General features: G+C 51.1%; 1 protein-coding gene across 1 annotated transcript in view; it reads right to left on the bottom strand.

The window, feature by feature from the left end:
- The window catches only part of LMCD1 (LIM and cysteine-rich domains 1), a 10,211-nt gene extending 5,304 nt beyond the window's left edge, over positions 1-4,907 (bottom strand). Inside the window, exons 1-3 of the mRNA XM_010179095.1 lie at positions 4,819-4,907; positions 3,766-4,021; positions 1-111 (exon numbers count right to left, since the gene is read on the bottom strand). The exon at positions 1-111 is cut by the window's left edge and continues 240 nt beyond it. Coding sequence (XP_010177397.1) covers positions 1-111; positions 3,766-4,021; positions 4,819-4,907 — 456 coding nt within the window. The remainder of the gene's footprint in view (positions 112-3,765; positions 4,022-4,818) is intronic.
- Between the last annotated feature and the right edge of the window lie 9,952 nt (positions 4,908-14,859).

Raw genomic sequence — 14,859 nt, 5'->3', positions numbered from 1 at the left:
GGGGTGGGGGCGGGGGCCCTGCCGCCCCGCCGGCCGCCGCCGGTAGCACGCCCCGTCCGTCCCCGCCACCGGCTGCATCTCCTTGGGGATCAGCTCCATGTACTGCATGGCCTGGGATGGAGAGAGCGCTGCCGTTACCTGCGCTGCCAGCGGCACGAGAGCACCCGTGTCCCCCGTGCAGGGGCTTTGCAAACAGATGCGGTGGCAGAACACATGCCTTTCCCCTCCCTTTGGGTTACTTTAACACACATCAGGAATAAAAGACTTACTCAGGTACGAGCAGCAGCCAGGCTGTTAATAATTTCATCCTCAGGAAGTGGGCGGTTTTGGGGGAATTTGTTTATTTATTTAAAAAATAGACTCCCCAGGAAAACAAAACAGCAGAGATTTGTTCCCCTCGTTTGCATCCAGATCCCAACAGCTCTCCCTCACCGGCACTAATGTGCCACTATTCCAGGTGATCTAACACAAGGCTGCCAAAAAGACCAGAAACCCATAAACACGACAACTTGAGGCCAGGCAGTTCCTGCTGCTTTGTGCTGGGACTGGGAAAGCTGCAGGGAGCACCAGGAGCAGCCCAGAGACCTCCTGGGCTGCACACAGCAAAATTTACAGGAAAAGCACTTAAAAAAAAAATCTTAATAGAAGAAAAAGCAGTCAGAGGGCAGTGGAGGCTGTACACAGTGCTGCCAGCCACCAGCTCTGCCCAACCGCTGACTGTGCAGGAAAGGGAATGTGTTTGGTCACTGATGCCCTGCAATACGGAAAGTAAATGCCAAGAAACCACCCAAAATAAAGTCTCCTACTCAGCTGGCCGCTGGCTTAAAGGCAGAGCAAGCTGTGACCACGGGAGAGGCCTGTCACAGGCTGCACCAGTGCCTGCATGGGGTCATTTAACTCCTCGGGACAGTTAACTCACTCCTCTGCCCAGTTAACTTCTCCTGGCCCGGTGCACGGGGAAGGGAGGTTCCCACCAGCAGCATCATCCCTATTGTGGTGGGAAGGGCGAGGGCTGGACAGTTGGCCCCGTGACAGCTGCACTCCCTTTGTTTCTTACGCCCTCAGCATTTGAAAACTGAGTTTAGAAGAAAGCAGACAAGTAATTAACTGTTTACTGTACGGAGTCTGGCTCAGTACAGCCTCTTAATACAGAAACGTCTGCACAGCACTGAACAGCTCCATCACCACAACAAGATGTCAGGGCTGGAAGTGAAGAGAAAAGCCTCGAGCTGTTCCTAAGAGCACAGTGGGACTGGCCAGAGGCTGGTATCGATGCCTGCCTGGCCATGTGGTAGGGTTGCACTCAGTTATTGCAGATGTCAAAGTATGAACAGATCAGGGGGGAAAGAAACCAAAAAATCTACCTGACACCAAAAACTGACATGAAGGTTAATAAAAAGTTGTTTCTTCTGCTGCTACTGTGTATTATTGTGGTCAAATGCTTTGCTATGTTGTCTTAGCACAGATAATTTTGAGGAAGAGCATTTTAAGTTTTCACTGTTAAGGGTTCTGGAGATATTTTTTAATCTGTTCTTTTCCCATTCCCCACAGACTCTGAATACCTACACTTCATAGCTTCTTCAGGCATAGCTTGATGCAAACTCACTCCACACTTCCTCCTATTATGGGAGCATCCACTTTGGGATCACAATACCAAAAACAACCTCAAGTTTCCAGCAGCCTTTTTTTTTACTGGACCGAGGCAGCTCCGCACCGAAAGCTTTCTGGCCCCGATCCCTTCTGCTCTGCCCTGGCCTGGCTGACATCCAGCGCTTCTCAAGGTTTGTCAGGTCCATCTGCACGCCAAGATCCATCAGGGCTGTTTCCAGATCTCCTGCATGTTGTTTACAGGAACCGAGAGACCTTCCCATCTGCTCAGGCCCCATAAAAAGCCCCAGAGCCCCCTGTGCAGCTCCCACCAGAGCTACAGGGACAAGTAGGCTCCCCCATGTCCCTATGGCATAAGGCTGTGCTCAGGACCACCCTAAACCCTCCCAAGGGGTACAGTCGGGGTCCAGCCCCACAGAAGAAGCAAGCAGCCCAGGAGTTGCCGAGTTTGGGCACCCCCCAAGTTTCTGAGCAGTGCATTAATGGATTGGGCTGGGTGGGAGGGAGGGGGCCAGCGCTGTCCTCCCATCCCTCACAAGCTCCCCAAGCACTCCCAGGGCCTGCAGAAGGCAAACAGTGGTTAAAGGCACATCCCTGCTGGGATGGCTCCGCCAGAGGGAGAGGAAGCTGCGAGCAGCAGTCGGATGCGTGGGGGTCTCGGTCCCTTGTTACAGCCCAGGGATCTGCTCCAGTTCACACCACAGCCCCCAGCTGCATTCCCAGTACGGACTGCATGCCAGCCTTTCCAGGGGGTCAAAGGCAACTGTGTTTTAAGAAGAAATAATCCATCTGCCTCTTGGGTCTGCAGCTGCAGTTCCACATTTGTTTCCCCAATTCTTCCTTTTAGAAAAAAATCTGGTTGCAATTTTCAGCAGCTTTAAACTATTTGCCTAATTTGAAGACCAAAAGCTGTCCACTAATGACAGTGTAATAGGCAATGTTTCTAGTACCACAACACAGTTCAAAGCCAGTTTAATGCTTTCCCTCCAGAGCTGCTCCGCTGGCCAACACCTTCACACACCAAAACCACTTCCACCCCTTCCCACACAGCAACATCGCTCCCCCGGCTGGGAATGGGGCACAGGAGAGGCTGGTTGCTTCCAGAGCCAGTCCTCAGCATGGGGCCATGCTCCCCATCTCCCCTTTTAACCCTGAGTCCTCTTTACAAAACCTAAAAAAATATATATATATTTTTATTTGGACCAGACTACGTTTAGCTGTAAGGAAAACAGAAAAAACCCAGCTCCAGTGCTGAATTTGAGAGGGGTCCTCAGGCCGCAGTGATGGGCAGAGCTCGTGCCCACACGGGCAGGATGCTCCCAGCCAAAGCTCAGCCCAGCTTTTTTTCTTTCCACATTGATTTATTTTCTCTCCTTAATGACAGCCCGGAGCATCATTTCCTGCAGCATTTGCTGAACAACCTCCCTGGTCAGTGGAGGTGTCCCAGGCTGGGACCTCCCCCAGGATGGTCTGGGACAGGCTCCCACCAGCTCTGCAAGAGATGCAGAACCTCCCTCTGCAATGGGGATGTAGGAGCCTGGGGCAGGTCCTCCTGCCCAAATAAACCACCCAAATAACCACTCACCACTTCTCCCAGGAGCCCGTCCAGACCCTTGTTGCTTTATAAGCATGGAGGCATCTCTGGAGTCAGCTCCTTGTCCATGCTCCACAGCTCGCACAGCTCTCTCCCACCTTGGTGTCCTCCTGGGTGTTTGGGGAGGGGGCTGCCCCCAGCCTGACACCCTGAGGAGGCTGGGGGGGATCACTCCCCGCCAGCCCAGATTGGGAGCCTGCAGGCGCCTGCGTGGGCTGCGCCGGGGCTGTAGGAGCACCATGGCAGTGGGGATGGGAGCTCTCTCAGCCCTGTTTTTATTGGACATGAGCTTCACCAAAGTAGCGAGCTCTCGAGTTGTAAAAGCCATTAAGACTTCTCCTAGAAATGTAAGCAAACCTATAAAAACCCAACAGCAATTCCCTCCCCTCTACCACCTGCTCTATTTACGTGGTTTTCCAAAATACAAAGCATTACATACAAATTTTGCCCTGAGAGGCAAACCATATGTTTCACCATTTCCCCTGATAACTTCATTCCAAGCTGAGTTATTTTCTCCATCAGGCAACACAACAACCAGCCAAACAGCCTTGGATTTGCCTTACCAGCTTCTGGGTGAGCCCCGGGGGCGCCCACTCATAGGTGATGGTGTCGAAGGTGGGGTCCTTCCGCGAGACGATGGGGTTGGTGATGATCATGCGGTTCCGCTTGTAGATGCGGACGCCGTCACCCCCTTTCACCCGGGCGGTGAGCGTGGCGTACTTGGAGTCCGACAGCAGCCGCCCGATCTTCCGGTCGTCCTCCAGGTCGGAGCTCAGGCTGTGATCCTCCTGGCTGCATCTGCAGGTCTTGCAGATTTTCCTGTGCGTGACAAGCGAGATCGTCCTGAGCTGGACCACAGGAGCCATCAACCATCAGCCTCCTCCAAAGGTTGGGCACAGACCAGCGGACTGCATGGAAACCCCTTTGAGCATCATCGAATCTCCCACCCTCACTGGTCTCCAACAGCCTCGCTGCTTACAAAGCTTTACATGCCATTAAAAAGTGACCACAGAAAGAGGAATTGATAATTAAGTACCTATCATTTTAATTATCATAGCTGTTAAGTCACAAAGATAAGCCTGCCAGGCCATGCTGCTGGCCAGCTTTTCCAGCAAACACCAACTGCAAGAGGACAAACTCACTCTGATGCAACCCCAAGTATTTCAGCAGAATCCTGGAACAAATATGGGTCAAATCAGCCTTTAATTCAGTCAATTTAAAAAAAAAAGTAACGATTCAACCAAATGATATCTGGAGAGCGCCCCTCCATTTCAAAGCCCCCTTTGTTTCTCCCAATGTGGAGCACAAGCAGCCAGGGCAGGACAGCAGACCCCTGCCCAACACACAGTGCCCCTCCACTCCCACCAGCTACTGATACCGGTGCCTATTTGCCTAAATCAGTGTTTTTAAGAGGAAAAACCAAAAATAAGGCAGCTGTTTATGGCACTAAGCAGAGTGTGACAGGCTGGACGCTGCACTGGGAATCAGGGGGTTGTGCTGAGCACGGCCTGCAGCAGCTCCATCACTGCTTTTGTGCTCAAAGCCCCCAGGGTCTGAGCATGGACAGCACCAAAGGGACAGCGCTGGGGCAGGGCTCGCCCAGGTCAAGACGTTACCTCCAGGAATGTGGCTCAAATCCCGCACATGCTCCTCTGCAGCGCAAGCACGGCACACCTCTTCCCGGCTGTGGTTGGCTCCCCGACATCTGGAAAAGAGCAGACACCGGCACTGGAAACGCTTTATCCTGAAACATCATCTGCAAGCAGAGCACTGAAACTGGGGTTTGTCCTTCAGACATCGATTTCCTCAGCCGTGCCTTATGTCCTGTGAAGCCTCAAACCTGCCAGACCCCATTTGACCACTGCCCACGCGGACCTGCCGTAAGTCCACGCAGGGGTGCTCAGGATAAAGGTTTTCACCCTGAAGCAAGGGGGGACGGCGTGTCTGGAGCACAGCGAACACGCGGTGCTGGGCTCGAGCTCTGCTCGGATGCGAAGCTGATGATGATGCTGGCAGCTGCTCCTTCCCTCTGCTCCCACCCAATCCACCCATCCCCACTCCTAGCACCAGCTCCCAGACCCCTCACAGCTCCCACACAGACCTGGGGCACCCTGAGGTCCCCTCTGATACCCAAACCCACGTTCTGCAGCTTTCAAGAATAAAAGGTTATTTGATGGCACTCAGTTAAAAAAAAAAGACATTTAACTTACTTGGAAAACCCAGTGTTGCTGATAAGAACAAAGCTTTTACGAGCAGACTGTTCTAGAAACAGCCAGATGCTGGTTTTAGCAGTTTTAAGGTAAAATACAAGCCTTTACCCACTTTATTTTGCACAGAAGCATTAAGACCCCATACAAGGCTGCTTATCCTTGAGAAACACAGCCCAAAGGGCACGAAATGGCCCATTTCAGCTCACTTTGCCCACAGGACTGCAATTTCATTTGTGCCTCGGCTTTCACCTGTAACTTTCGCCTCATTTTTCACCTGCAGTCTTTCCAGGTATTTTGAAGCCAGTGAAAAGACCTCTCACCCTGGCAATTCATAAAAATGCATCTTAAAAATGCTCTTAACGCATGCACACATACACAGGCCCCCCTCGCCTCCAATATCCAGAAAAATAGGGCATTTTTGACTCTCCAGAGCAAATGAAGACACTTGAGCTCCCAGCACAGACCACGTAACCCTGCCAGTTCTGGCAGTGTATGCTGGGGATTTCTGACTGATGGGGCTTTTTTAACAACTCTGATCTTAATGAGTCAGACAGAAGCTGAGTACAGACAAGGGACTATGAAGGGCTGTTTATTTAAAATACAAACATCTGGATTAAATAAGCTCATTTGGAGAGGTTTCATTAGACACAAGAGGGGGGAGGCACAGGGAAAGCATTGTCAGCAGCAAGATACCAGCAGTCTCAGCTCTGATCTTGCACTGCCACTATTGCTCCACCTGCAGAAGAAAGCCACAGGCATCAAAGGGTGATCCCTGTCTTTGGGCTACGGAACAAGAGCCGAGGATCCATGTCCTAAATCTGAAGGTTGTTCCCTGCTCCCTCAGCCATGCAGGGAGGTTTCAGCCGCTCATTTCCATCTGTGCAGGGGCCAAATACAACAGGCGCTGCTGCCGCCGCCTGCTTTTCGGGCTGCCCGGTCAGGACTTCCTGCCCAGATATGGAGCTTCTCCTCACAGCCCCGCTCCGGCTCCTCAAATACGCTTAAAAGGAGATTTCTTAATAAAAAGAGACACATAAGACACTCAAAACCCCAAACTCAGTAAGATAATGTGAAACAAATGCTCACTATCTCAGACTCCACCTATGCCCAAGCCCATTTGGGAACGGCAATGTTATAAAGAGGAGACACTGAAGTTCAAGATAAAGAATTTGAAGACATTTGCAATGCCTTTAAAAAGAAAAAGGCCTGTGTCAACAAACTGCTTGGAAGGAAAGCAAGTTCTGCTCACCATGACCAGATATACAACACACTTTAAGATGTCTGTTTTGGCTTTTTTGTCTTACAGCATTCTTGCTGTTAACAGAGAAAGCAAGTCCGTGCAGAGGAAATTCTTAGGTAGTGAAACGATAGGAAGTTGAGGCCGTTCTACCCACAAAAACATCTCTGAACAACCTTGGGAACACGCCAGTAATACCAGGGTTCACTATTTCACTGGCCAAAGGGCAGGGCCATCCCAGGCACTGCTAAGTTTGCTCAGCGGTTGCAAAATAGGAAGCCTATAGTGAGAAGTAACAAGAAAAACCTCCACACAGCCCCATCCTGGTTCAGAGTTTGAGGGCTCCTTTGGCAAGGAGCACTGAGCTCCTGTCTGGAGATGGACCCCGGTAAGAAGCAGGTCCAAGTCCAGCTCCATCTGCAGCCCAGGGCAGCCTTCAGGAGGCTGTTCTAGTTATCACCACCCTCTGCCCAGCCCAGCACACCTTGGCCAATGACCCTTTGCCAAAAAAGACCCTTGGCTAAAAGGTCTCTGAGGCTGTTTCGGCAACTGAGTTTGTGAGGGGACTGCTCTCAACAGCACACGGGGAAAGCATTGCGTTCACATCCACGCAACTTCAAAAGCCTCCCAAGAGCTCCCTTCCGCTCTCCTCAACCGATTCAGTGCCAGAGCTTCAGTACATCCCCAACAAGGAGACTTCAGACTAAATTTGGGTAAAATGTAAAGAAAAAGGCACCTTGGGATGTATTTAACACCTCTGCTTTGTACAGGGCACAGACAGGTGGCTCCAGCACCCTGCTCCTGGGACACTCGCTCCATGAGACACCCAGTTGCTTTATGGAGCACCGAGCAGAAGAAATGTAATGTTAATACAGCATTTTCACAGACAAGGAAAGCTGGCAACCTAACACCCCCACCAGCTGCTTTTGCAGAGGGGGTGGTTTATCTCAGGTCCTGGCACAATTGGGAAGCCCCATTGAACATCCATAACACAGGGTGTCCCAGCAGGTGCCACAAGAACCCAGAGCAATGCTTTAATGACCTTAATGAGCTTGATACCCGAGGGGATCCAAGCCCAGCAAAGGCAGACCAATTTCCGTGTGCCCGAGGGGCCGCTCCACTGCCTGCAGCCCCATCCTCCTGCAGTGATGCTTGATTTCCTACCTTTTCTTTTACTATTGGACTACTCAGGCCAGGCTGTTCACCACACCATCTGTCTTCATAGCACAGGGCCAGGACAGAGCTGATAAATCAGTGTTGACCTCCAGCAGGAGCCACATCATGAGACTACAGCACGGAGCAGGGACGCAGCTAAGTGACCAACAAGGTGGAAACAGGGACACAGAGCCAGCTCCAGCTGCTAAATGGGGATGGGGATCCTTTTCTAATCAGGGATGCTTAGACCATACTCCCTTGGAAGACCTTTAGTACTCCTCTGCACATCCACAGGGACCTTGCTCTAATCACAAAAGGAGTCCTGCAGATGGGAAAACCACCCCAAAAGGCCAAGGTATCTCCTAGCAGGATGGTTTCACCATCAGCAGCACACACACTATGTACCACAAGGAACCTGCAGCAGGGTCACCAGCCTGGCAGATCGATCTGGAGCTGCATCCTCAGAGGAGCTTGGGCCTGAAATAAGGTTCAGTTTCAGCAAGTTTGCCAATGTGGTTATTAATCATTAAATCACAGCATGGTGGGGTGGGAAGAGATGTCTGGAGATCACCCAGTCTAACCCCTGTAAGAGAAGATCACCCAGGAACACGTCCAGAGGATTTAATGTCTCCAGAGAAGGAAAATCCACACCTCTCTGGGCAGCCTGGGCCATGCTCTGGTACCTTCACAGTAAAGAAGATTTTCCTTAAGTTCAGCCTGACCCTCTGGTGTTCCAGTTTGTGACCACTGCCCCTTGTCCTGTTGCTGCGCACAACAGAGAAGGATGTGGTCCCATCCTCCTGACCCCCACCCTTGAGATATTTAATTAAAGACTAATGAAGACCCCTAAAGCTGCCAAGAACAGGCTCTCCTGCAGGAGCTCACTCGCACACAGCAGCAGGATGCACGGTGTGACTCAACCTGTTTGCCTCGACTTGCTGTGCTCAATGCCAGAGGAGAGCACCAGCACCCCCGGGGTAGGCCCACGGGGTCTGAGAGGTGACCCCCCCGAGTGCTGCTGCTCCCCAGCACCTGCTGCTCTCCACCTCCTAAAGGCCTCTGGGACCCGCAGCTCCAGAAAGGACTGGCAAAGCAGGGCCATCCCACTTCTGCAGAGGTTTCTGGATCCCGAGAGCACTCATTGCACAACACCTTATTTGGAGACTGAAACCGGCGATGGAGACACGTAACCACCTCAAGTATGTGTTCTCCTCCTTTTTAGGAAGGGAAGGGGAAAAGCCAGTTTCCAAAAAGTTTCTACAAGTTCACAACAGCTCTTCAGAGCCCAGGTCCTCGTTTCACCTCTGCTCCCCCAGCACCCACAGCAGGTTCAACACAAACCATTCTGCACAGCCCCTGAAGACCCCCGCGCAGGCTCAGTATTTGATACCCTGCCCCGAATAAAATCACAGCCAGGGCAGAGGAGAGCCCCAGCGAGGCCGAAGGACCACAGGAACACTTTGGGTGGGGTTCCTCCAGCTGCAACAAATTTTGGAGATTAACAGCTCCAGCTTTGAGAATAGTCCCTCGAACAAAGGAAAAGGGAAAAGTCATACGATATCCGCGCGGGTGGGACCCATCTGCTCAGCATAATCGCTGAGGAGGTAAGGGATGTGGATGGATAGCAATTAATTTGCTGCTATTATTTGACTACAATGGAGCTAAGCTTGCATAATCACAGGGAGTTAACTCGAACGTAGGGATGCGCAGTACCGGGAGGGTGTAAGCGCTCCCATCTGACAGGGGGGATCCATGTCCTGGCGAGGGGAACGCTGCAGGCACTGGAAAAGCGCGGCACCGGCGGTGAACGCTCAGTGTCTTGACATGGGCTGCGGGAGGAACCTCAGCCAAGCCCAACAGCAGAATATTAACACATCCACGGGGCTGCACTTCAGCTGGAAGCAGGAATACAGAGCCAGACTCGGTACATACAAAAAGTCTTTGTTTTTTTTCCTTCCTGTTATGGGTCCAGCAGAACTAATGAGCCCATGTGCTGCAGGGTGACCTGGGGGTGGTCACAAAAAGCAGTCCCCAACCCCACGGGGACCTTGGGCTGAAGCGGGCACTGCCCAAAACTTAAGGCAAGGCAGGACACTGTGTGCTGGCAATGAAGGGATCCTCTGCTCCCCACCCAAAACCTCCTCTAACTGGAACTGCTCCATTTCCGAGCCCATACTGGTCTGCATGGCAGTCTTCAGTAAGGCACCAATGTTTCAAATGGCTGTATACAGTAAAGATACTGCCCAGGTAATATTCACTCTGAACTAGCAAGACATCCATGTCAAATAGTCTCACTCTCATTTTAAATAACTTTCCTAAATCAAGCTGAAAAGCAGATGCACAAGAAGATGTAAGACTGCCATTCATTAGGGACAACGTTAGCTGACTCTGCTTGCTGTGGGCTTGGCACAACCCAGCTCTGTACCCAGACAAGGTCTCCGCCATGAGAAGCTTGCACAAGGGCACAGCTGCTCCTAGAAGTGCATTAATACACACACTCACTGCTGTGTTTTTGACTGAGAACAGCAAAAGATTGTTGTGATTTGTTTTCTTGTCATTGTCATAGGCAGAAAGCATCTATTGTAATCATGGCCTGAAAGCAATTTGTTTGCCTGCCAGGTTCTGAGCAAGCAGTTACCCAAGTTACCACACTCACAGGAAATAAAAAGTCACTTACAAAAGACTGCCTTATCTCAAATCCTCTGCAGGATTTAAGCCACCAGTGAAAGAGTTTGTATCATCTGGAACACAGGAAGCACTTACTGATGTTAAACTTTGCGGAGTAAGTCGTCTCTTGCCTTTTATTTTAGCAATTAAAGACCAGGGAAAGGCACCAATATCTGAGAACGTGATTTCAGTGGAGCTGCCAGCTCCCACCTCCAGGATGACAGAGACACAACAGAACCAGAGCCTCAGCAAATATCTCGCTCGTCCAAGAGCGCATAGTTGGCAGCATTCCTTTCTACACTAACAATGTGTGAATTAATGATAAGAGAAGGGCAAGCTTTGAAAAAGAAGATTAATAGATTTTTCCACAAGCAAGACACCGCTTCAGATACTTGCTCTTCATTGTAAAACCAAGCCAAGCTGTGAGTAGGTGCATGGAATGGGAAGAACCCACCCAAATGGAATTAAAGAGCAGTGGTGCTCAGGTAAGTGTCCCATCACCACGTTCAGTTTTCGGCTGGTGATGCCCTGAACACTAGCGCAGAAGCTGGAGCTGTGTCTCCTCACATACGGGTTGGGTGTGGGCAACTGGACACAATGCTTTTGGGTAAATTTGCTTTCTATGTTCCTCTGATAAGGCAACAGAAGATTTTTCTTCCCATAATGGGTTCCTCCCCAATGAAAACTACCTGGAATAATTTGCCAAAGACTACGTGAAAGCTAATCCTGACAGAATTGAGCCCGCTGTCCAAGCAGTACTACTCAGTACTACTCAGTCACCCTCATCCCTTTGCCCTGGTGTTTTCTGTTGCACACACTCCTGCTCTCCAGTGCCTGTTTTAACTCACGGGGATCACCCCACAGGAGGACAGGACCAGCCTTGGCTTCCCTGTCCCTCACAGCAGGGCCTTGCCTGGGCAGCCCTGAGCTATCGCACCCCTGGGCTAAACGTTCACAACTTGCAATGCCTTATCTGCCAGCAGTGAGAGCTGGCACCACCAACCGCTTTAGCAACTGCTTTTAATGCACTTTGACTCATGAAAGCGCGGGCGCTGGGGTGCAGGAGAGTGCAAACCAGCACACCCAGTAAGAAGAAGGAATCCCCCATTGCACAGGCCAGTAATGGCTCTGGAGCGGCCCCGAGGCTCTCAGCCACTGCAGCGATGAAGGCAAAGTGTTTGGAGTGGGTAAAAACACGAGGAACCAGGCTGGTAACCGGCATTAAGAAGCTTTCCTCTTCCAAAGACTGCAAATAGCTGCCCTGAAATCCTTCCCTTTCTCCGAGCCCCATCTTTAAGTGGAGCAATAGCTGCAAGCTAGGACATCTGAATACCTCTTTTCCTGAATGGCTGAAATACAATATTTCCTTTTTCAAAAAAAAGGGGAAAAACCCAGCCTAAACAAACACTCCAGACACTGCCTCCCTGCAGGACGAGAGGGATTTTGTAACTTGTAAATTGTGTTTTATGGGACTCGATTTAGCTCGGAGCCCAAGTGCTAGAATAAGCTCTTTAACCCCTGTGCTGCTTTCTGATTTCATGTCTATAAATACTGCCCCGAGCCCCACATCTGTCTCCCCACGGCAGCTGCTGCAGCGCTGCCCTGATGGCTCCAGCACAGGGACCCTGTTCCTGGAGCAGGGGCTCAGCCCCCAAACACAAACCCTCTTCTGCAGAGGGGCGCTTGCCGTTGTTATCGCCACATCCTCAATAGCTTAAAAGTGGTTTCAGACAGAACAGAGGTTTTTGCAGATGTGTCCTCAGAATATTACTTCTGGGCATAACCCCCAATATTTGGGACCTGCGGGTCCCTCCCCACCCCAACCATCTAAGGGGCAAACAGCAGGGGTGCAGCCCATGTACCCCACACACCTTCATCAAGGGATGCAGTTTGGGAAAAAATGAATGAAAAAGCTGAGTCTCCAATGTGTTCCTCAAGGTTTTTTAAAAAGCTCTAAGTTTCTGGACTTTACAAAGGGCAAGTTCGCAATACTTAACAGCGTTGCCACCCATGTCTGCAGACAGACACAGCAGAGTCTGAGCGTCTGGGTACTTTGCTGATGGGGATGGGAGGCCCCTGTCTCTCCCAAAGCCCCTCACATCACCCAGACCCTGCACACACTGTGCTGGGGTATCACAGCAGCAGCAATGCTTTCCTCCTGCCCCACGGTCTGCTTCGGATGTTTGCAAAAACCCACGCTAAAGAACTCAGGAAAGAAAAAGTTGAGGAACCAAAATCTGTATTAACTGAGCAAACTTTACCTTGGCTTTGAGCAGTGCTTTTAGCTTAGAGGGTTATTTTCTTCTCCTGACAAAAAGGGACTGAATTCAGTGAGAACAGTACACAAACCCTGCTGCCTGCTCCCTGCCGTCCAGCTGAACCGGCTCCAGCGACACACTAAATGCCAGCCATGGCTTTATCTTTGTTTCGAGTTTTAACTCTCCATTTAGAATTTAATCTAAACAAGCCCTTTGCCAAACAGAACGCCGTCCCACTCACGCTGTTTTAATTTCCTCAGAAAGAATCCCATAATACGCTAGGCAAGACATCAACAATAATTAAACCCAACAGTGATTGAAAATCAAATTTTTAGGGCCTTGCAACAAGCCCTAATGAGTTCCAGACTTGCCTTCCCCAACTTGCTCAGACTGGCTGCACGACACTGCCAAGCCAAATTAAAACTTGACAGTATTCCACCCCATGCCCAGAAAAAGTGCCCTTCTCATGATTCAGGAAATTAAACAGCCGTCTGCTGCGAAGACGCCCATTTGTCTTTGGACATATACTACTCAGACACCAATCCAGGGCCTGTATTATTTTTTTTCCTTGTTTTTATTATGTCATTTCATATCCCTTTTGAAGAACAAACTAGCTGGGACTTTTCCTTTCTTACCCCACCAGCAGAGGTGACAGCAGAGGCAGCCTCTCACAGAGCTGTGGGGCACAGGACATCGCCCTCTCGCCTCTGCAGGAGCAGACCCCTCAGAGCTGTGCCCTGCCACCACAGAGGGGTTGTGCCATCCCCTTCACAGATTTAAATAGAGTTAAAGATGACATCTCATCCTTTGCCCTCACACCAAGGCGAGCTGAGCATTCAGCAGCAAGGAGGGCTAAGTAATTTTGTGCTGTGGAGCAGAAACACACCTTGGCAAAGCCACTTCTGTGCTTGACCCATCTCCCCAGAGCTTCTTGAGCACCCCTCCAAGGGTTTCTGTCCTCTCAAATCTTCCAGGTGCCCTGTAAGTCCTCTGACTGCACAGCCTCACTGCTCCACCCCCGTGGATGTCCAGTCTCTGGGGATGACGTTCCCAGCGGGTCCTCTCCAAGCTCCAGACACCCGTGGGGACAGAGTCACCCCACAGTACCCCACCAGAGCAAGCACTGAATGGCTCCTGTGGTGGGCAGCCCAGGGGGTCAGCAGGGACAGGGGAGGTGGGTAGGAAGAAGGAAGAGGGGAGGGAAGGACAAAGGAGCCCCTCACTCCCACTCAAAAATCAGGTGTTTCAGGCAGCACATGCAAGAGCAAGAACACAGGGCACAGGCCCAGGCACAGACTGCGACACAGACAGCAAACCCTGCTGTTGGACACCGACATCAGCCCGAGGTGACCTGCAACAGGCACCCAGTTTGCCACAAAACCCAGAAAACATTTTCCTTGGGATCCAGCAGTAGCACAGGTCAAACCTAATGGGATGGAAGGAGCTACACCTTGATGGCTGATGGGCTGACCTCCCCATCCCGACAGGCAGGTGGGGTCTCCAAGGACAGCAGTGGCAGGAAACCTTTCAGAAGTTCATGGCAAAGGTGCCAATCTCCCCGGGACAGTGCAGGGGTGCAGACTCGGGGCACAGTGCTCAGCACTGCCCAGCCAGGGCCGTCTGGCACCAGGAGAGGGGATTACAGCGTTGTGGAAACCGAGAAGCGCCGACATGAGGTGTTTAACTCATCTCCTAATTATGTAGTGACAAAGGTACAGCAAGGAAGGTCATGGGAGCAGCTGCTCCCTGACAACCCATTCCACACGTTTTTTATTTAGCAATTAAAATCCCTCCCATTCAACTTCGCACCGTGCCAAGAGGGCGTTTCAGTTCCTTTGCTTGTCAAAGGACACTGTGGCAGCGACAGGGATTTCCTGGGGAAGGCAAGCCTTGGTGAGGAGTGAGCACTTCCCAGGGGGTCAAAAAGCAGACGAGCAATTCCCCCAAGGACACAGGCTCAGAGCAACGGTGCTCAGAGCCTTATACAAGTTAATTTAGTCAACAAACAGTTGCTTTTCCAGCAAAAGCTTTATTAAAGCAGATTTCTGGTGTAGAAAGAAGAACAAATGCAGCGGCATCGCTGGGCAGTGCAGCTGGGCTCAGGCAGGGCACATCTGTGCAGCCACAACA

Source organism: Mesitornis unicolor, unplaced genomic scaffold, assembly GCF_000695765.1.
Source record: "Mesitornis unicolor isolate BGI_N332 unplaced genomic scaffold, ASM69576v1 scaffold15942, whole genome shotgun sequence".
In the NCBI taxonomy this organism is placed as follows: domain Eukaryota; kingdom Metazoa; phylum Chordata; class Aves; order Mesitornithiformes; family Mesitornithidae; genus Mesitornis; species Mesitornis unicolor.
The sequence above is the reverse complement of the archived record's forward strand: the minus strand, read 5'-3'. Positions and strand labels throughout refer to the sequence as shown.